The sequence below is a fragment of the Elephas maximus genome, chromosome 11 (assembly GCF_024166365.1).
Source record: "Elephas maximus indicus isolate mEleMax1 chromosome 11, mEleMax1 primary haplotype, whole genome shotgun sequence".
In the NCBI taxonomy this organism is placed as follows: domain Eukaryota; kingdom Metazoa; phylum Chordata; class Mammalia; order Proboscidea; family Elephantidae; genus Elephas; species Elephas maximus.
This window is the reverse complement of record NC_064829.1, coordinates 70,551,955-70,568,469: the sequence shown is the minus strand read 5'-3', so window position 1 is coordinate 70,568,469 and position 16,515 is coordinate 70,551,955. Positions and strand designations below refer to the sequence as shown.

At 35.9% G+C, this 16,515-nt stretch overlaps 1 protein-coding gene across 5 annotated transcripts in view; it reads right to left on the bottom strand.

The window, feature by feature from the left end:
- Positions 1 to 16,515, bottom strand: part of RELCH (RAB11 binding and LisH domain, coiled-coil and HEAT repeat containing) — a 145,220-nt gene that overhangs the window by 83,532 nt on the left and 45,173 nt on the right. For all 5 annotated transcript variants that reach the window (XM_049902141.1, XM_049902142.1, XM_049902143.1 and 2 more), the window contains exons 3-8: positions 11,229 to 11,300; positions 11,062 to 11,117; positions 10,843 to 10,956; positions 4,848 to 5,051; positions 4,653 to 4,744; positions 3,469 to 3,762 (exon numbers count right to left, since the gene is read on the bottom strand). In XM_049902141.1, coding sequence (XP_049758098.1) covers positions 3,469 to 3,762; positions 4,653 to 4,744; positions 4,848 to 5,051; positions 10,843 to 10,956; positions 11,062 to 11,117; positions 11,229 to 11,300 — 832 coding nt within the window. The remainder of the gene's footprint in view (positions 1 to 3,468; positions 3,763 to 4,652; positions 4,745 to 4,847; positions 5,052 to 10,842; positions 10,957 to 11,061; positions 11,118 to 11,228; positions 11,301 to 16,515) is intronic.

The following is a 16,515-nucleotide window of genomic DNA, read 5'->3' as shown; positions in this document are numbered from 1 at the left end:
GGTGTTCTCCCTTAATAGGATACTCTTCCCCTTATCTTTTTGCCTGGTTAATTTTACTAAGTCTTCAGGTCTCAAACTAGATGTTGCTTCTTCATCAAAACTGTCCCTGCTCTGATGACTAGGTTAGGCACCTTGATTATATATTCCCAAAACAAGCTCTACTTTCTTTATATTACTGCACTTCATAAAAAAAAAAAAATTTTTTTTTTTAGTTGTAATTGCTTGATTGTATGTCTCTCTTATAGTAGACTATAGGGTTTGTGACTGAAGGGATTCCCATATGTCTTGCCTGCCATTATATTCCTTGTAATAGTGCCTCGTACATAGTAGGAGCTAAAAAAATTAGTTTAATAAATTTAACAATCACCTATCTCCTTCAGGTGGCTTTGCAGTATCAAAGAAGATAAATGGAAGCACTCTTAAACATTAAAGAACTATTACAAATGCAGTTATTGTTGAATATAATATAGATTTTTAATGACCATATTTTATCTGTATTAGAATGAATATGCATTAAGAATTGGGCCATGTCCATTTGAACTCTGTAACCCCTACATACCTAAAGAAGAAAAATATATAGTAAATACACAAAAAGTAGTGGTTCACTAGTATAAAGTTTCTCTTAAAAAAAAAAAAAAGTCTCATTAACAATCAGTACCAATAGCCTAAAACAAATTAGACACGTTGTCGTTGTTAAGTACGTTTGGATCAGTTCTGATTCACAGCAACCCTTTGTACAACAGAACAAAACACTGTCCTGTCCTGCACTATCCTCATCATCAATGCTATGTTTGAGCCCATTGTTGCAGTCACTGTGTCAATTCATCTCATTGAAGGTCTTCCTCTTTTTCTCTGACCCTCTACTTTACCAAACATGATGTCTTCCTCCAGGGACTGGTCCCTCCTGATAATATTTCCAAAGTAAGTAAAATAAAGTCTCGCCAACCTCCCTTCTAAGGAGCATTCTGGCCGTACTTCTTCCAAGACAGATTTGTTCATTCTTCTGCCGGTCCATGGTATATTCAATATTCTTCGCCAACACCATAATTCAAAGACATCTATTCTTCTTTGGTGTTTCTTATTCATTGTCCAGCTTTTGCATCTACACTAGGTGACCAAAAAATACTATGGCTTAGGTTATGTGCTTCTTAGTCTTCGAAGTGACATATTCGCTGTTTAACACATGAAAGCAGTCTTTTGCACTGAATTTGCCCAATGCAATGCATGTCCTTTGACTTCTTGACTGCTGCTTCCATGGGCACTGATTGTGGATCCAAGTAAAATGAAATCCTCGACAACTTCAATCTTTTCTCTGTTTATTATGATGTTGCTCATTGGTACAGTTATGAGAATTTTTGTCTTCTTTATGTTGAGATGTAATCTATACTAAAGCCTGTGGTCTTTGATCTTCATCAATAAGTGTTGCAAGACCTTTTTGCTTTCAGCAAGCAAGGTTGTGTCATCTCCATATCCCAGGTTGTTAATGAGTCTTCCTCTAATCCTTGATGCTGAGTTCTTCGTATAGTCCAGCCTTTCAGACTATTTGCTCAGCATACAGATTAAATAAATACGGTGAAAGGATACAACCCTGACACACACCTTTCCTAATTTTAAACCATACAGTATCCCCTTGTTTTGTTTGGACAACTGCCTCTTGGTCTATGTACAGGTTCTGCATGAGCACGATTAAGTGTTGTAGAATTCCCATTTTTGCAATATTATCCATAATTCGTTATGACCTATGTAGCAGCATGTCTTTGCACAGTCAATAAAACACATTTTAAATATCTTTCTGGTATTCTCTACTTTCAGCCAAGATCCACCTGACATCAGCAATGATATCCCTTGTTCCATGTCCTCTTCTGAATCCAGCCTGAATTTCTGGCAGTTCCCTGTCGATGTACTGCTGCAACTGTTTTTGAATGATCTTCAACAAAATTTTACTTGCATGTGATACTAATGATATGTTTGATAAATTCCACATTCTGTCGGATCACTTTCTTTGGGATGGGTACAAATATAGATCTCTTCCAGTTGGTTGGCCAGGTAGCTGTCTTACAAATTTTGTGGCACAGAAGAGTGAGCATTTCCAGCATTGCATCCGTTTGTTTAAACATCTCAATTGGTGTTCCATCAATTCCTGGAGGCTTGTTTTTCGCCAATGCTTTCAGTGCAGCCTGGAGTTCTTCCTTCGGTATCATCGGTTCTTGATCGTATGCTACCTCCCGAAATGGTTCAGCGGCAACCAGTTCTTTTTGGTACAGTGACTCTGTATTCCTTCCATCTTCTTTTGATGCTTCCTGCATCATTTAACATTTTGCCCATAGACTCCTTCAGTATTGCAACTTGAAGCTTGTATTTTTTCTTCAGTTCTTTCACACTGAGAAATGCCAAGCAAGTTCTTCCCTTTTGGTTTTCTAACTCCAGGCCTAAAACAAATCAGTCATGCTTTCCTATTATATGCTAACACTAGGTCTAATATTCCTCTCCAAAATAGGAGGAGAAAGCAGGATCTTGTGGCTAAGGATGCACTATAAGATATTCATGAGGATTAAATGAGTTCGTGCACATAAAGCATTTACAATTGTCCCTGACATATAATAACCCATTGCTGTCGAGTCAATTTCAGCATACAGTGACACTATGTGACACTAGGACTCTTTGACATAAAATAAGAGCTCAGTAAATATTTGTCTAGAATTTTTTTTTCACATTATAATCTAATGATTTTAAAATTATATTTTGTCTCCTTTGCTAGAAAACATGATCATGAAGGACAAGGACCTGTCATCTGAGTTCAATTTCTGAGATCCAACAAAAATTAAATAAGTAAATTAAGAGAATATTAATGATACAGTATTAGTAACAGAAGCAGACACAGGAAATGAATCAGGAGCAAAAATTATTCCTTTCTTTAGCATAGGCAACTTTGCACATATCAAAACTTTCTTTTGAGTCTGATGACTATTCAAGAATAGATAAAAGGTAAAAAGCACTGGGTAAAAGTGTTTAAAGTACATATACAAAAGGAAAAAAAAATAAACTCGATGCCGCTGAGTCAATTCCAACTCATAGTGACCCTACAGCACAGAGCAGAACTACCCCATAGGGTTTCCAAGCATGTGGCTGGTGGATTTGAACTGCTGACCTTTTGGTCAGCAGTCATAGCTCCTAACCACTGTGCCACCAAGGTTCCAAGATACACATACTAATATACATATTATTTATGAATTTCATAGTTAGCTCAGATAGAATGTAACATGTTGATTGTTTATTCATCTTTAACATAAATTTAATAATAATTTTATGACATGTTTTTGTGACATGTACCTTGCTATATGGTAAGTTCACTTTAAATGCAAAAATTCATTTATCTTATCTACAAAATTAGAACTAAAGCTCTTCCAATTTGTCAATGTATTAAATATCTGAATGATGCATTTTAAAATAGATAGGACACATACTAACCTATTGGGTTTATCAAAGTGAACTGCGTTTTTACTTGGTGGAGAAGAAGATGGCATTCCTTCCCTTTCCCTCCTGGGGAAAGAATTTAAGGAATTTTCTTTAGGAATAGTGGAGTCAACTTCATCTGATATTGAAAGTTGAATATCCTTGCTTTTTCCCTTCTCTGAACTGTTTACAACTGAATTCTGTCCACTGTCTTCAGAGTCCTTGTGGGAAGACTGATCCAAAGGAGGCTGAACAGAGTCACAAACCACTGGGATGGCAAAGTGTTCATTTTTGAGGATGTCCATTTCACTGCAGAAAGAAAGAGAAGTTACCAGAGAACAACAGTATTTTTTAAAAACTGGCAAAAGTATAAACCTCAAAATGTGTTTAATGCTTTAAAAGTATACATTAACAGAAGAGGTTTTTGATTAATCTTTTTTATACTATATTTATTGATGCTTCATACAAACACCTAATACTGTAACCATAAACTCTCACCAATGAAACATAACACTGGCCTTTTACTATAAACCCTACTTTAACATTAGTGGAGCACTGGTGGTGCAGTGGTTAAGTGTTCCATTGCTAACCAAAAGATCAGCAGCTCCAATCCACTAGCTACTCCATGGAAACCCTATGGGGCAGTTCTACTCTGTCCTGTAGGGTTGCTGAGTCAGAATCACCCCGTCGGCAATGAGTCTTACATTAGTGGCAACTGCTTTTCCATTATAAGATCATAACCATTTAAAAAAAATCAAATTTTAGCACTTAACTTCCTTTTCTTCATTTGCAAAGTGGGGATAATTCCACCTAATCCAAGGCATTATTATAAGTATAAAATGAAAACATGCCCAACACTGATGTGAAAGATTTATTTATTGGTACTGATACAACTCAGACAAGTTAAAAGTATCTTATTCCCTGGTTCCAAGGCAATCGATTGTAAAGTCATTTCCATGATTTGATAACATTTTTGGGGAAAAAAAGATATACTACCATACTAAATATATGAATCAATTAAATACATGAGTTAATACATGAATCCACAATATATGAATGTGACCATCACTTTCAGAAATATTAAAATGTAAAAGAATTGTGTCTTACAACTGAAACAGTGTTTTATTTATGTGTATTATCTGCCAATTTCTTTAAAAACTTTTAAGAGGTTTTTTTAGAAATAATGATCAAGTGCTTACCTTTCAAGTCTTCTGATTTGCTCCATCAAGGACCATTTTTCACTATTTAATAAACTAATTGTATCTTCTAATTTCTGGACTAGCAAGGAGTTCTAAAATCAAGATGGGAGAAAAACAGAAACTGAAGGTCTCATAGTATGCTTTTACATAGTTGAAATACTTTTTATGGACTTAACCAGTTAGCTGATCTCTCACCTCTACAGGCTGAGGAGTTGCAAAGGTTGGAGGAGGGTTGCCTAAAATTGGTGTAAGAGCCTCTAATTCATCTTCTTCTACTCCACTGGCCACATCCACAAGATCTTTCCCAGACACTTGATGATTTCCGAAATCGCGGTAGAGTTGCAGCAAGTCTGGAGGTTTGGGAATGTTTAATCCTACATCATCCCACAATTCAAAATCCTGAAAGATACAAAATAATAATATAAAAATTATAACATCTATGAGACAATTTTCTCCTGTGTTTTGAGGTTCATTTTATTCCTTATTTGTAATATTTTGAAAATTCATAATTTTATTGTAATATCTAAGTGTATATATGTTCCATGTGAGTAACTATCATTCTTAAACTTATCTTACATTTTCCACCATCCAATATTCTTCTTGTAACTTGCAGATCCATCTAAGTTTCTCAACATCCTAAGAAAACATGTTTAATTGTCAAGATGTTGCTCATACAATTTTTTTTTTTCTTTTTTTAATCCCTCAGAAATATAAACCCTGTGCTTAGCACTAGGAGTAAAATATCGTCACCATTCAGGGGCTCCACAATTAAGAGTGGACAGAAGAAAATAGGTGAAAACTAAAGTATCATGATGTTATTGGTGTCAAGTTGATTCCTATACATAGGGACCCTACAAGAAAAAGTGGAACTACCCCATAGGGTTTACTAGACTGCAAATTTTTTTTTTTTTTTTTTTTATAATAACTTTTATTAAGCTTCAAGTGAACGTTTACAAATCCAATCAGTCTGTCACATATAAGTTTACATACATCTCACTCCCTACTCCCACTTACTCTCCCCGTCTTGAGTCAGCCCTTTCAGTCTCTCCTTTCTTGACAATTTTGCCGGCTTCCCTCTCTCTCTATCCTCCCATCCCCCCTCCAGGCAAGAGTTGCCAACACAATCTCAAGTGTCCACCTGATATAATTAGCTCACTCTTCATCAGCATCTCTCTCCCACCCGCTGACCAGTCCCTTTCATTTCTGAAGAGTTGTCTTCGGGGATGGTTCCTGTCCTGTGTCAGCTGAAGGTCTGGGGAGCATGGCCGCCGGGATTCCTCCAGTCTCAGTCAGACCATTAAGTTTGGTCTTGTTATGAGAATTTGGGGTCTGCATCCCACTGATCTCCTGCTCCCTCAGGGGTCCTCTGCTGAGCTCCCTGTCAGGGCAGTCATCTAGACTGCAAATTTTTGTGGAAGCAGATTGTCAGGTCTTTTCTGCTGTGGAGTGGCTGGTGAGTTCAAACCACCAACCTTTCAGTTAGCAGCCAAGTGCTAAACCATTGTGCAACCAGGGCTCCTGCATGTACTATGATTAAAGTACTGTCAAGAATTCAGAAAAAGGAGTCAATTTCTATCTTGAGGTGTGGATAAGAAAAGGTTTCTGCAAAGTGATAACCCATGAACTCTCTTGGAAAAGGGTTAGGTATTTACTCTGCATATGGCAATGAAGGTTAGGAGAACTAAGTTATTTCTGAGAGAGGGAGCAGAATGAGCAGAGACACAAAGCCGTTGAAGGAGTCAGGTATATTTAGGGAGGTGCAAGCCTCTTTGTTTGGCATGATTATAACAGCTAGGAGAAAGACAATGCTGGAGAGGTAGGTAGAAGGATAAGCTAAAAAGAATGTTGAAAAACCACTAAACCCACTGCTGTCGAGTTGAGTCCGACTCATAGTGACCCTATAGGACAGAAAAGAACTGCCCCATAGTTTCCAAGGAGCGCCTGGCAGATTCGAACTGCCGACCTCTTGCTTAGCAGCCGTAGCACTTAATCACTACGCCACCAGGGTTTCCAAAAAGAAAGTTGACAGTGTTTATAAATTTAGAATTGATAGGGAAGGCACTGAAGCAGAAAGCAAGAGGGGTGATGGACAGAGAAAACAGGAAGAAGTTAGGAAACTGGAGATACCCTTTTGATACTGAACTCGTATTTGTTTTTAGTTTTATGCCACGTGTTTCTGGTATTGGAATGCATGCTTACTAATTAAGTGTGCTTAAATTTTTGGATGGTAATAATGGATTTTGAGAAATACGATGTGGTAATACAATCTGCCAATGAGGCAAGTGGCACTTGGTGCCACCAATCTGTGGTACGACAGTATGCCACTGAGAACTAGGTAGATAATTTACTGCTGGCACCTTTCCATTAGGTTACATGGGGAACTTCTGATTTTCCAAACGTGACAAGAAAAACCAAAACAAACCCATCAGGGCTCCCTAACTATCACACAGGAAAGCCACAATTATGCTTACAAGCCTTATCTCACAGATATAAAGGGAAAAAGAGCAAGTTTACAAAAGTTTATGGGGCTAACACATCCTGAAAGCCATCACCTAATAGAATGCCAACCTACACAACAATGAGGCTCCAGCTCAGGTCTGCTGAGCTTCATGCATTTCAAAAGGGATCCACCTTGATGCTAAATGTGTTAGAAGGGAATAGCGCCTTACCTCTGAGGTCCAGAGGCATAGAAAGTGCAGGCATACCGTTTAGGCCAGTGGCAATGAAAAGGCTAATAGGGTAAACCAAAAGATGTAGTGGGATAAGACAGTGACAAATATAAAACAATTTCAAGTGACAGGATTCAGGGTGTGACAATGGAAGCATAGTTATAGCCTGTAACGGAGTATAAAGAAATGCTCCAACAAGGCCAGAGAATTTTGGTATTAGGTTATGGGATAGGGAAAAAAAAAAAAAGTAGATCCTCAGTGAAAAGATAAATTCTATTTAAATTTTTAATTGTTTGTTGCTAGTGTATAAAAAAAAAAATTAAAAAATAATTTTTTCTATTTTTTAGTGTATAGAAATACAATTGATTTTTGTTTATTGATCTTGCATCCCACAACCTTGTTAAAAATCACTTGGATTTGGTGCCTCTTTTGGAGAGCCTATAGGATTTTCTACCTAGATAATCATGTCATTGGTACACAAAGATAGTTTTATTTCTTCCTTTACAATAGGTGTGTCTATAAAATCTATAGTGTTATAACCTTGCTCATTCCTGATTTTGGTCATTTGGTCATTTGTGGGTGATGGCAATAAAATAAGCCATCGCTTTTCTGATTACAAGATTTTATCAGGAAAATAATAATGAGGTTCTAAAATCCAGGACTCCCTATCCAGGAAGACATGCAAATTAAATTCTCACTCATTCGAAATATTTTCTCTTAATTACTCTGTTATCTATTATTATTATTATGCTATTGGGAAATTTTTAGTGGAAGTGGATTTTTAAGTACACATGAATCTGTACTACTAAGGAAAAGTAAAAAAAAAAAACAACATTATGAATATAGGCAGATTATATATTTACTGGGGAAAGAATGAAAAGTCTTTATGTAGAAAGTTACAGAGAAAAAAGAAATCTATAAGCCAACAGAATACTAGACTAGATGATACCAGGTACAATTGACAGCAAGCGAATCATACAGAAAAAAAAGATTAAATGATAGTTCATATCCCTATTTTCCAGGCATGGGAGAGTCTACAAAGAAAAAGCTTGCTCAGATCAACATACAGTGAATGTCCCATCTTAATTATGTGTGGATAACTAAGGATCCTCAGACATCTGAAGGAGTATCAAATACGATAAATAAATATATAAATAAATATTTAACAGAAGGATTAGAAGACAAAGGTGAAGGATTGCTCAAAACAGAAAAAGGGGAGAAATGGCCAAGAAAGGTTAAATTAAAAGGTTAATACATGAGGTCTAAATTGAAATAATAAGAGTTCCAGAAAGAGCAAAGAGAAAAAAGAAAAGAAAGAAAATTATCATAGAAATATTTAAAATAATTTTCCAGAACTGAAGGATTACAGCTTCTAGATTAAAAAGATTTAAAAAAAAATTAACAAAACAAGAACTACAACAAGGTATATTATTGTGAAATAGCATAGTACTGGCAGTAAAGAGACAATCACAAAAACCTCTAGAGATGGAAAAAACAAGGGTCATATATATAGGATCAAGATTCAGAATGGCATCAGGAATCTCTCTATAGTATAACCAGAACTAGAAAATGGAACAATGTCTTCAATTCTGAGGTAAAACAACTTCCAACCTAGAATTCATTACTCAGTTATACTATCATTGTTTAAGTGTACAGGAAGCTAGAAGACAACGGGATAATGTCTTCAACTCTGAGGGAACCCAGGATTTGATACCCAGCTATATAATCTGTCATGGATTGAATTATGTCCCCCCAAAAATGTGTATATCAACTTGGTTAGGCCATGATTCCCAGTATTGTATGGTTGTCCTCCATTTTTTTATTATAAATTTTATGTTGAGAGGATTAGGGTGGGATTGTAACACCACCCTCACTCAAGTCACCTCCCTGATCCAAGGTAAGGGGAGTTTCCCTGGGGTGTGGCCTGCACCAACTTTTCTCTTTCAAGAGATAAAAGGAAAGGGAAGCAAGCAGAGAGTTGGGGACCTCATACAACCAAGAAACCAGCACCAGGAGCAGTGCGCATCCTTTGCACTTGGGGTCCCTGCGCCTTAGAAGTTCTTCAACCATGGGAAGATTGAGGACAAGGACGTTCCTCCAGAGCCGACAGAGAGATAAGACCTTCCCCTGGAGGTGACACCCTGAATTTGGGCTTGTAACCTATTAGACTGTGAGAAAAAAAATTTCTCGTTGTTAAAGCCATCCCCTTGTGGTAGTTCTGTTATGGCAGCACTAGATAACTAAGACACAATCAAAATTTAAATGGGAAAGTAATAAGATATTTTTAGACCTGCAAGGTTTCAAAAAGTTTACCTTCTATGCATCCATTCTCAGGAATCCGCTGAGAGAGTAAAGCAAGAAAGAAGGAGATTTAGGAGATAGAGACCAGGAGGTCCAACCAAGAAAGCAGGGAAAGAAAGTTCCAGGATTGCTGTGAAGAGTGTTCCTAGGATGAGACAGTGCATCAGGCATAGAGCAAAACAGGCCAGACTGAAGGTTGGAGGAAGAAATTTTCCAAGGGGAAAACAACAGAATAGTGAATGAACTTCTGACAGTAGACCTGGCAACAGAGTTTAGGGCTGAATTAAGGACAAGTACATAGAATATAAAATAAAACAAATGAAAAGACAAAATAATTATTAATGCCAGAGGAAACAAAAGGTTCTGCAGGAAAGGAAAATAGTATATTAGCAAAAGTTGTCATTGTTAGTTGCCCTCGAGTTGGTTCTGACTCATGGCAACCCTGTGTATAACAGAACAAAACATTGCCCAGCCCTGCGCCATCTTCATGATCGTTGGCATGCTCAAGTCCACTGTTGCAGTCACTGTGTATTTTGAGTGCCTTCCAGCTCAGGGGCTCATTTTCCAGCATTACATTGGATAATATTCTGTTGTGGTTCATAGGGTTACACTGGCTAATTTTTGAAGCAGATCATCAGGTCTTTCTTCCTAGTCTATATTAGTCTGGAAGCTCTGCTGAAATCTGTCCACCCTACTAGTATTTGAAATACCAGTGGCATAACTTCCAGCATCATAGCAACATGCAAACTACAGTATGACCAACTGACAGATTGGTAGTGGATACTAGCAAGTACTTAGTCATAATAATGAAAACACTGACTGTTAATCTAGCCAAAATTAAGACATAAGTCTACTTGGGAGGGTTGGGGATGAGGAGGTAGCAGTAGTCAAAAAAAGAAGTTATGGCCTCACTTTACTTAGTGAGAAGCCAAAAGATAACGTATAGCATTAAAAACTAGGAAGCAGCAACGTAAGTATTTTATTTAAAGTCAGGATGGTAAACACCAAATTAATCAGTTAAAAGAGATGAAAATGATGCTACTTGGGAATGGAAAATGGCAGAGCAGAGATAGGTAAGCAAGGGAATATTGTTTTTGGTAACTAACCTGGTGGCTATATGTGAAACCTTAAAAAAAAAAAAAGAAAGAAACTAGGTAACAGAGAAAGTAAGTAAATTATAAGTCAAAAAGGAAATTAAAAAAAAAAAAAGGTTAACTTACCTGATCATCATTTTCATCGGAAAAGGTTATAGATGTAAGCTTATAATTATTCTTCAGTAAAAATTCATTGACTAGGAAGTTTAGAGCTCTCTTTTCAAGAGGTTTGATTGGCTCCTGGAGGCAAAATAAAAGACAGATACAAGACTCTAAGTTTTCCTCCTTCGATACTTGTGCTACCATTTTATGTGGACGATACTTGTAGATCTGTCATTTACTCACCTGAATTTCAGGACTTGATTTGTAATTTTTTCGTTCCTGTAAAGGAACTTCATTTTCTGGGGGGAAAAATTATAAATAATATTTTACTATTTTACATTTGAAAATATCTCAGCTACTTCTACATTGTCAAAGTAGAAAAGGTCTCAAAAAAATTTTATGTACACCACCTGCAGCCTTTGTTAGGTTTGCTCGGAGGGCCTGAATGGTCTCCTTGGCTTTCCGTAGTTCAAACTCCAGGACTGGACAGGGATTTGGAATAAACACACACAGGCATCCAACCAAGAAAAGGGAAACAAAAATAAAAAAATAAAAAGCAAGGATGGGTATGAAAAAAAAATACAATTTGTACTGAAAACAGAAAGCATGCAATCTTTATGAAATTTGTGAACGCATGCAGCAGAGTTGATTTGCAAGCAAACTGGTGAATGTTTTCCATAGTTTTGGTAGAATTCAAGGGACTTGATCAAGTGTTCTAGCTGTCTGACAAGGAATAGTGCTATTTAAAAACAAACTCTATGGCATACTCCATTTAGGTAAATCAAAATTTAGTCATCTGAGTAGTTCTGCTGCGCTCAGTCTCAGTAAGAAAACGCAATGAGATGTTTTCACGTAACATAATTTTGGGGGAAAAGATAAAAATAGATGAAGCCCAAGTAAACATACTTTAAAAATACCTGAGGGTTAAAAAAAAAAGTAATTTTAGAATGCTTTATCTAAATGTTATAAATCAATATACAGAAACGATAGTGAATACATCCCTTCACTAAGATGTTCAAGAAATATGGTTTAATTTTTAACAAATGATGGGATGTCAGTACATATTTCTAGAAACAATTATATAATGTATTTTACATATGTTAAAAAAAAAGTTCCAAGGCTTTTATTTTAGGTTTCACTCAAAGGCAAAAGGTAGAAAGTTTCTCTAACTTTTAATTAAGATAATTTTAAAGCAAATGTTTGTGTACATTTCTAAAAGTGTAGTTTAGTATCGAAGGATACTAAATAAAATTAAGTAGAATTTCAAAGTTTCTGATAATCCTTGAAATAGATTTTTCCATTTTAAGAAGTACTAATGAAATTCAAACATTTCTCCTATCACCAAAGTATGATTATAAGATAAACATGAGCATTGGGGAAACGTTTGAGTAAGCTCTTTAAAATGGGTGATCATAAGCACAATTTTACTATGTGTGTGTTATGTGAGGAATTTTCCTTAAAATGTACTCCTAAACTGTGCAGAGGAAAAACCAAGCTTAGACATGGGGAAAAAAAGCCATCTTAATGAAATAAAGCTCTGGGCAAACTAAGTAACCTTTGTCACAACTGGAAAATAATTATAGCAGTTAAATAGCTCTACGTAAAAACTAGAAAACGTAAGGTTTCATCTTAAAGATGTAATTTTTTCCTGATTGAAAACAGAAAAAAAAAAAGATGCCAAATGAGATGTTATCTGGGGTGCTAAAGCTCTAAATATATATGGAAAAATTAGGATTCACTCAGTTTGCAATTTTTCATTAAAAATGTAAGATGTAACAGAATCACACCTAGTAACATGAAGGTCACTTATTTTGATGCACAGAATTTAACTGCAGCAACATGGAAGCACAACTAAAAAATCTGATGACTTATGTTACTATTTCTTTTTTGGTAGTCAGCAGTGCTGATCTGCAAACATTTCTGTGCAACAAAGTTAAAACATTTCTCCTAAAACTCACACTCTGGAAATTAGTTTATGTTTAAAGACTGCACACATTCCATGTGTAAGTAAAGATTAGATTTACATAGCAGGTTGGTTTACTTTTTTTTTTTTTTCCAAAACTCTAAGTTTGATTTAAAAATGCTTAATTACACCTTAAGTAAAATGAGTACATTGATGTTTTTCAGTATTATTTACATGTTACTAAGATACATTCCAGAACAATTGCAGATCAGAAATGCCCTGCACCAGAATGACAGAAATATGAAAAAAACAAAGAAACAAAAGGAAAAAAACTGGTTAAAACACAAACTGGGAAAAACTCAAATTCAACTGGTGAAAGTTTAGGTGACCAAGAGCAAACACTGAATGATTAAGGCACAGAAAGCCAGAAAAACCCATGTCAGACGGCAAGAATTTATACTCTTACGCACAGCTATAAATAAATTGCCAAATGTCATTAAGTTACCAATGCTTTGAAAAGATAGTCTACCAAAATGAATTCACTCTGCTGCATGTTTCTTAATACACAATATAGACTTTAAAAGACAAAGGTATATCTTTAAAACTACAAGATATCACTATAAAGGCATAGTATGCATAGTCAAATAATTGCAGTTACATGATAGTTTCAAAGGAACAGTTCTTAACAGTGGTGCTATATTTACATAGATTTGAATTTATTTCTTTGGTTTTAAAACATTTGATTAAAGCTCAAAATTAGTTATTCTTTAAAGAGATACAATGCACTGAATAATCTCCAAGTATTTTTCACATAAAATTCTTCCTAAAAGCATTGACTTGTATGTTTTTAAAAAACACTGCAGTAATCAACCACCAAACTCCTCATGCCACTCGCCTAATCCAGCTGAATACAATTCTAGTGAAACTAAGGTAATAACTACAAAGATGAAGATATATGATAACATTACATATTACAATCTTATAAAAAATGATTATGTCAGTATGTGCAATTCTAGATTAGTTCAGATAGCATCTGCCAACCAGGACCAGGCATTACATATTACAATCTTATAAAAAATGATTATGTCAGTATGTGCAATTCTAGATTAGTTCAGATAGCATCTGCCAACCAGGACCAGGTGTTTCTGGTATTATATCAGGAGCACTTGAGTGCCTAAAGACTGCTCTGATGAATGGGGAGATGGTACTACTGACTACGTGTAGACAGCAAAATTCAAAGCAGAAATATATAAGTTTTTTGCTGCCCCAATACAATTTATCATTAATATTATCTTGAAATACTCTCCAGTCTTACTTCACTTTGGCATGAAACTCAAAAAATTATTTTGGAAGATATTTTGCACAACATCGATCTAAGTATTTTTTCATTCCGATTCCAATTCACCACTGACGAGCTCAGATCAATGTCTGAGTCAAGGATTCTGCCATCCAAGAAATCATGAAGCTGTCTTCTTTGAAGTCAGAATTTTCTAGATTTTTTTCTGAATATAAGATAATGTGATTTGACTTCATAATAATATACCATTTGCCCATCATTAATACTTATTTTAGTATCCTAGGAATGGTTCTATAGAAAGGAAAAAAAATTCTTTTTGATTCCCTTAAGAATATGAGTTAGAATAAAAATCCACACCAGTAACAATACAAAAACCCTAAGACACTACCATCCCCAGCCTTCCTAGGTTTGGAGAATTCTCCCTGCACATTTCAGACTTAAGAAATGTAGAGTACCGATAAACCAAAAAAAAAAAATTGCCATCAGGTAGATTCCGACTTACAGCGACCCTATAGGGCAGAGTAGAACTGCCCCATTGGATTTCCAAGGAGCACCTGGTGGATTCAAACTGCAAACCTTCTGGTTAGCAGACAAACTCTTAACTACTATGCCACCAGGGTTTCCATAGTACTGATTGGCATGACTTAAAATAAAAAAAAAAAAAATCAACAATTTAAAGCAAAGATGCAATCTCTGCAGTTTTAGAGATTTCTTTACATTCAACTTAGTGGGGAAAAGCAACATCTTTCCCACACCTTAAAAGAACAATTCTTCCCATTACCATTCACTTCTATGGTGAAGTTGATGTTTTCAAAGTTAGTTTTTCTCAAGGTGTCATCCCTGGCCTTTTCTTATGTTACATACTCCACTCGAATGATATTTAGCCCTGTGATTTTAACCATCAAAAGTACCCTGAAGATGCAAAGATCTTTACATCCATTTCCCAAGACACAGACCTACCTAATTATGTCCTGGACACATCCACTCAAATGTCTCAGAGTTGTGAATTTGATCCTATCTAAATGAAACTCATCAACTTTCTTTCAAATTTGCTCCCCCACCTCCTCCTATAGTCTCTTTCCATTAACAGTACCACTATCTACCCAAGTCCTCAAACAGGAAACCTGGAGATTATTCTTCACTTACCCTTGCCTTGCCTTTACCCTCATATCAATTAATGTCCAAGTTGTACTGATTCCAAATCTCTATTAACTCACGAAATACCCACTCATCTCAAATGTCTCTCCAATTGTCACACTTCAGACCTTTATGATTTCTCATATCTCAACAACCTACCACCATCTGAAGGCCCTGAAAAGCCCTGCAGAAAATCACAATTTTCCAAACTTCTGACCATAAAATTCTTTTCTTTTTCCTTTTTCCCCAATGAAATTAACAATGTCATGAAATATATTTTATGAAATGCCCAAAGATAAAACAAACAAAAATTTAATGAATACACAACCACTTTTACTTTTAGCTTAAATACAACCGTAATGGTTTTGTTTGTTTTCTTCCTCTCTGAGCTATTTTAATTGCATGGTAACAAATGTAGAGAAATCCATTTTCAAAACGCTACCTTCCGTCTTCAAAGTGTTGTTTGAGCATCTATCCTATTTTCCTGTTGAGTTGATTCTGACTTGTAGGGACCCTATAGGACAGAGTGGAACTGCTCCACAGTGTTTCCAAGGCTGTCAATCTTTATGGAAGCAGACTGTCACATCTTTCTCCTACAGAGCAGCTAGTGGGTTTGAAACACTGATCTTTTGGTTAGCAGCCAAGCACTTAACCACTGAGCCACCAGGGTTCCTCTATTCTACTTAAATGATACAAAATTATAAAATAAGATGTAGGTAAGGTACAAAATAGGAAAAAAAAAAAAAAAAAAGGATATTTCTAACAGGAAGGAACAGAATCAGCAGTAGGGGGAAAACATATAAGAAGACAACTAGGTTTAGGTAACCCTAATGCAGGTGGATATATATGCTGCTAGGCCGACACATAAGGAATGAGAAGGCTACTGATGCTGCTTTTGCCCGGAGCAGAGGCAGGTTATGCCACAGGCAAAAATCTGAATGCCATTTTAGAATGTCTACTAGAGTATATGGAGCCCTGGTGGTGCAGTGGTTAAGAACTTGGCTGCAGTTCAAATCCACCAGCTGCTCCTTGGAAACCCTATGGGGCAGTCCTACTCTGTTCTACAGGGTCACTATGAATTGGAATCGACACAACAGCAATGGGTTTGGTTTTTTTTTTTTTTTTCCTAGAGTATACAAGCTTTATAACAGCTGGAATGCCTATTTTGTTGATTGTTGTATCCAGGACAACATAATATCTGGAATATAGACTAAACACTAAAAAATATATACTGAATGAATAGGTATTCCAATACTTGATGCCATTTATAATAAACCTGAGCTCTTACCAGCAATCATGAATGACTTTCCCTACAAATTCGAAAGGAAAATGTTTATAGTTCTCCAGATTCCCAACACAG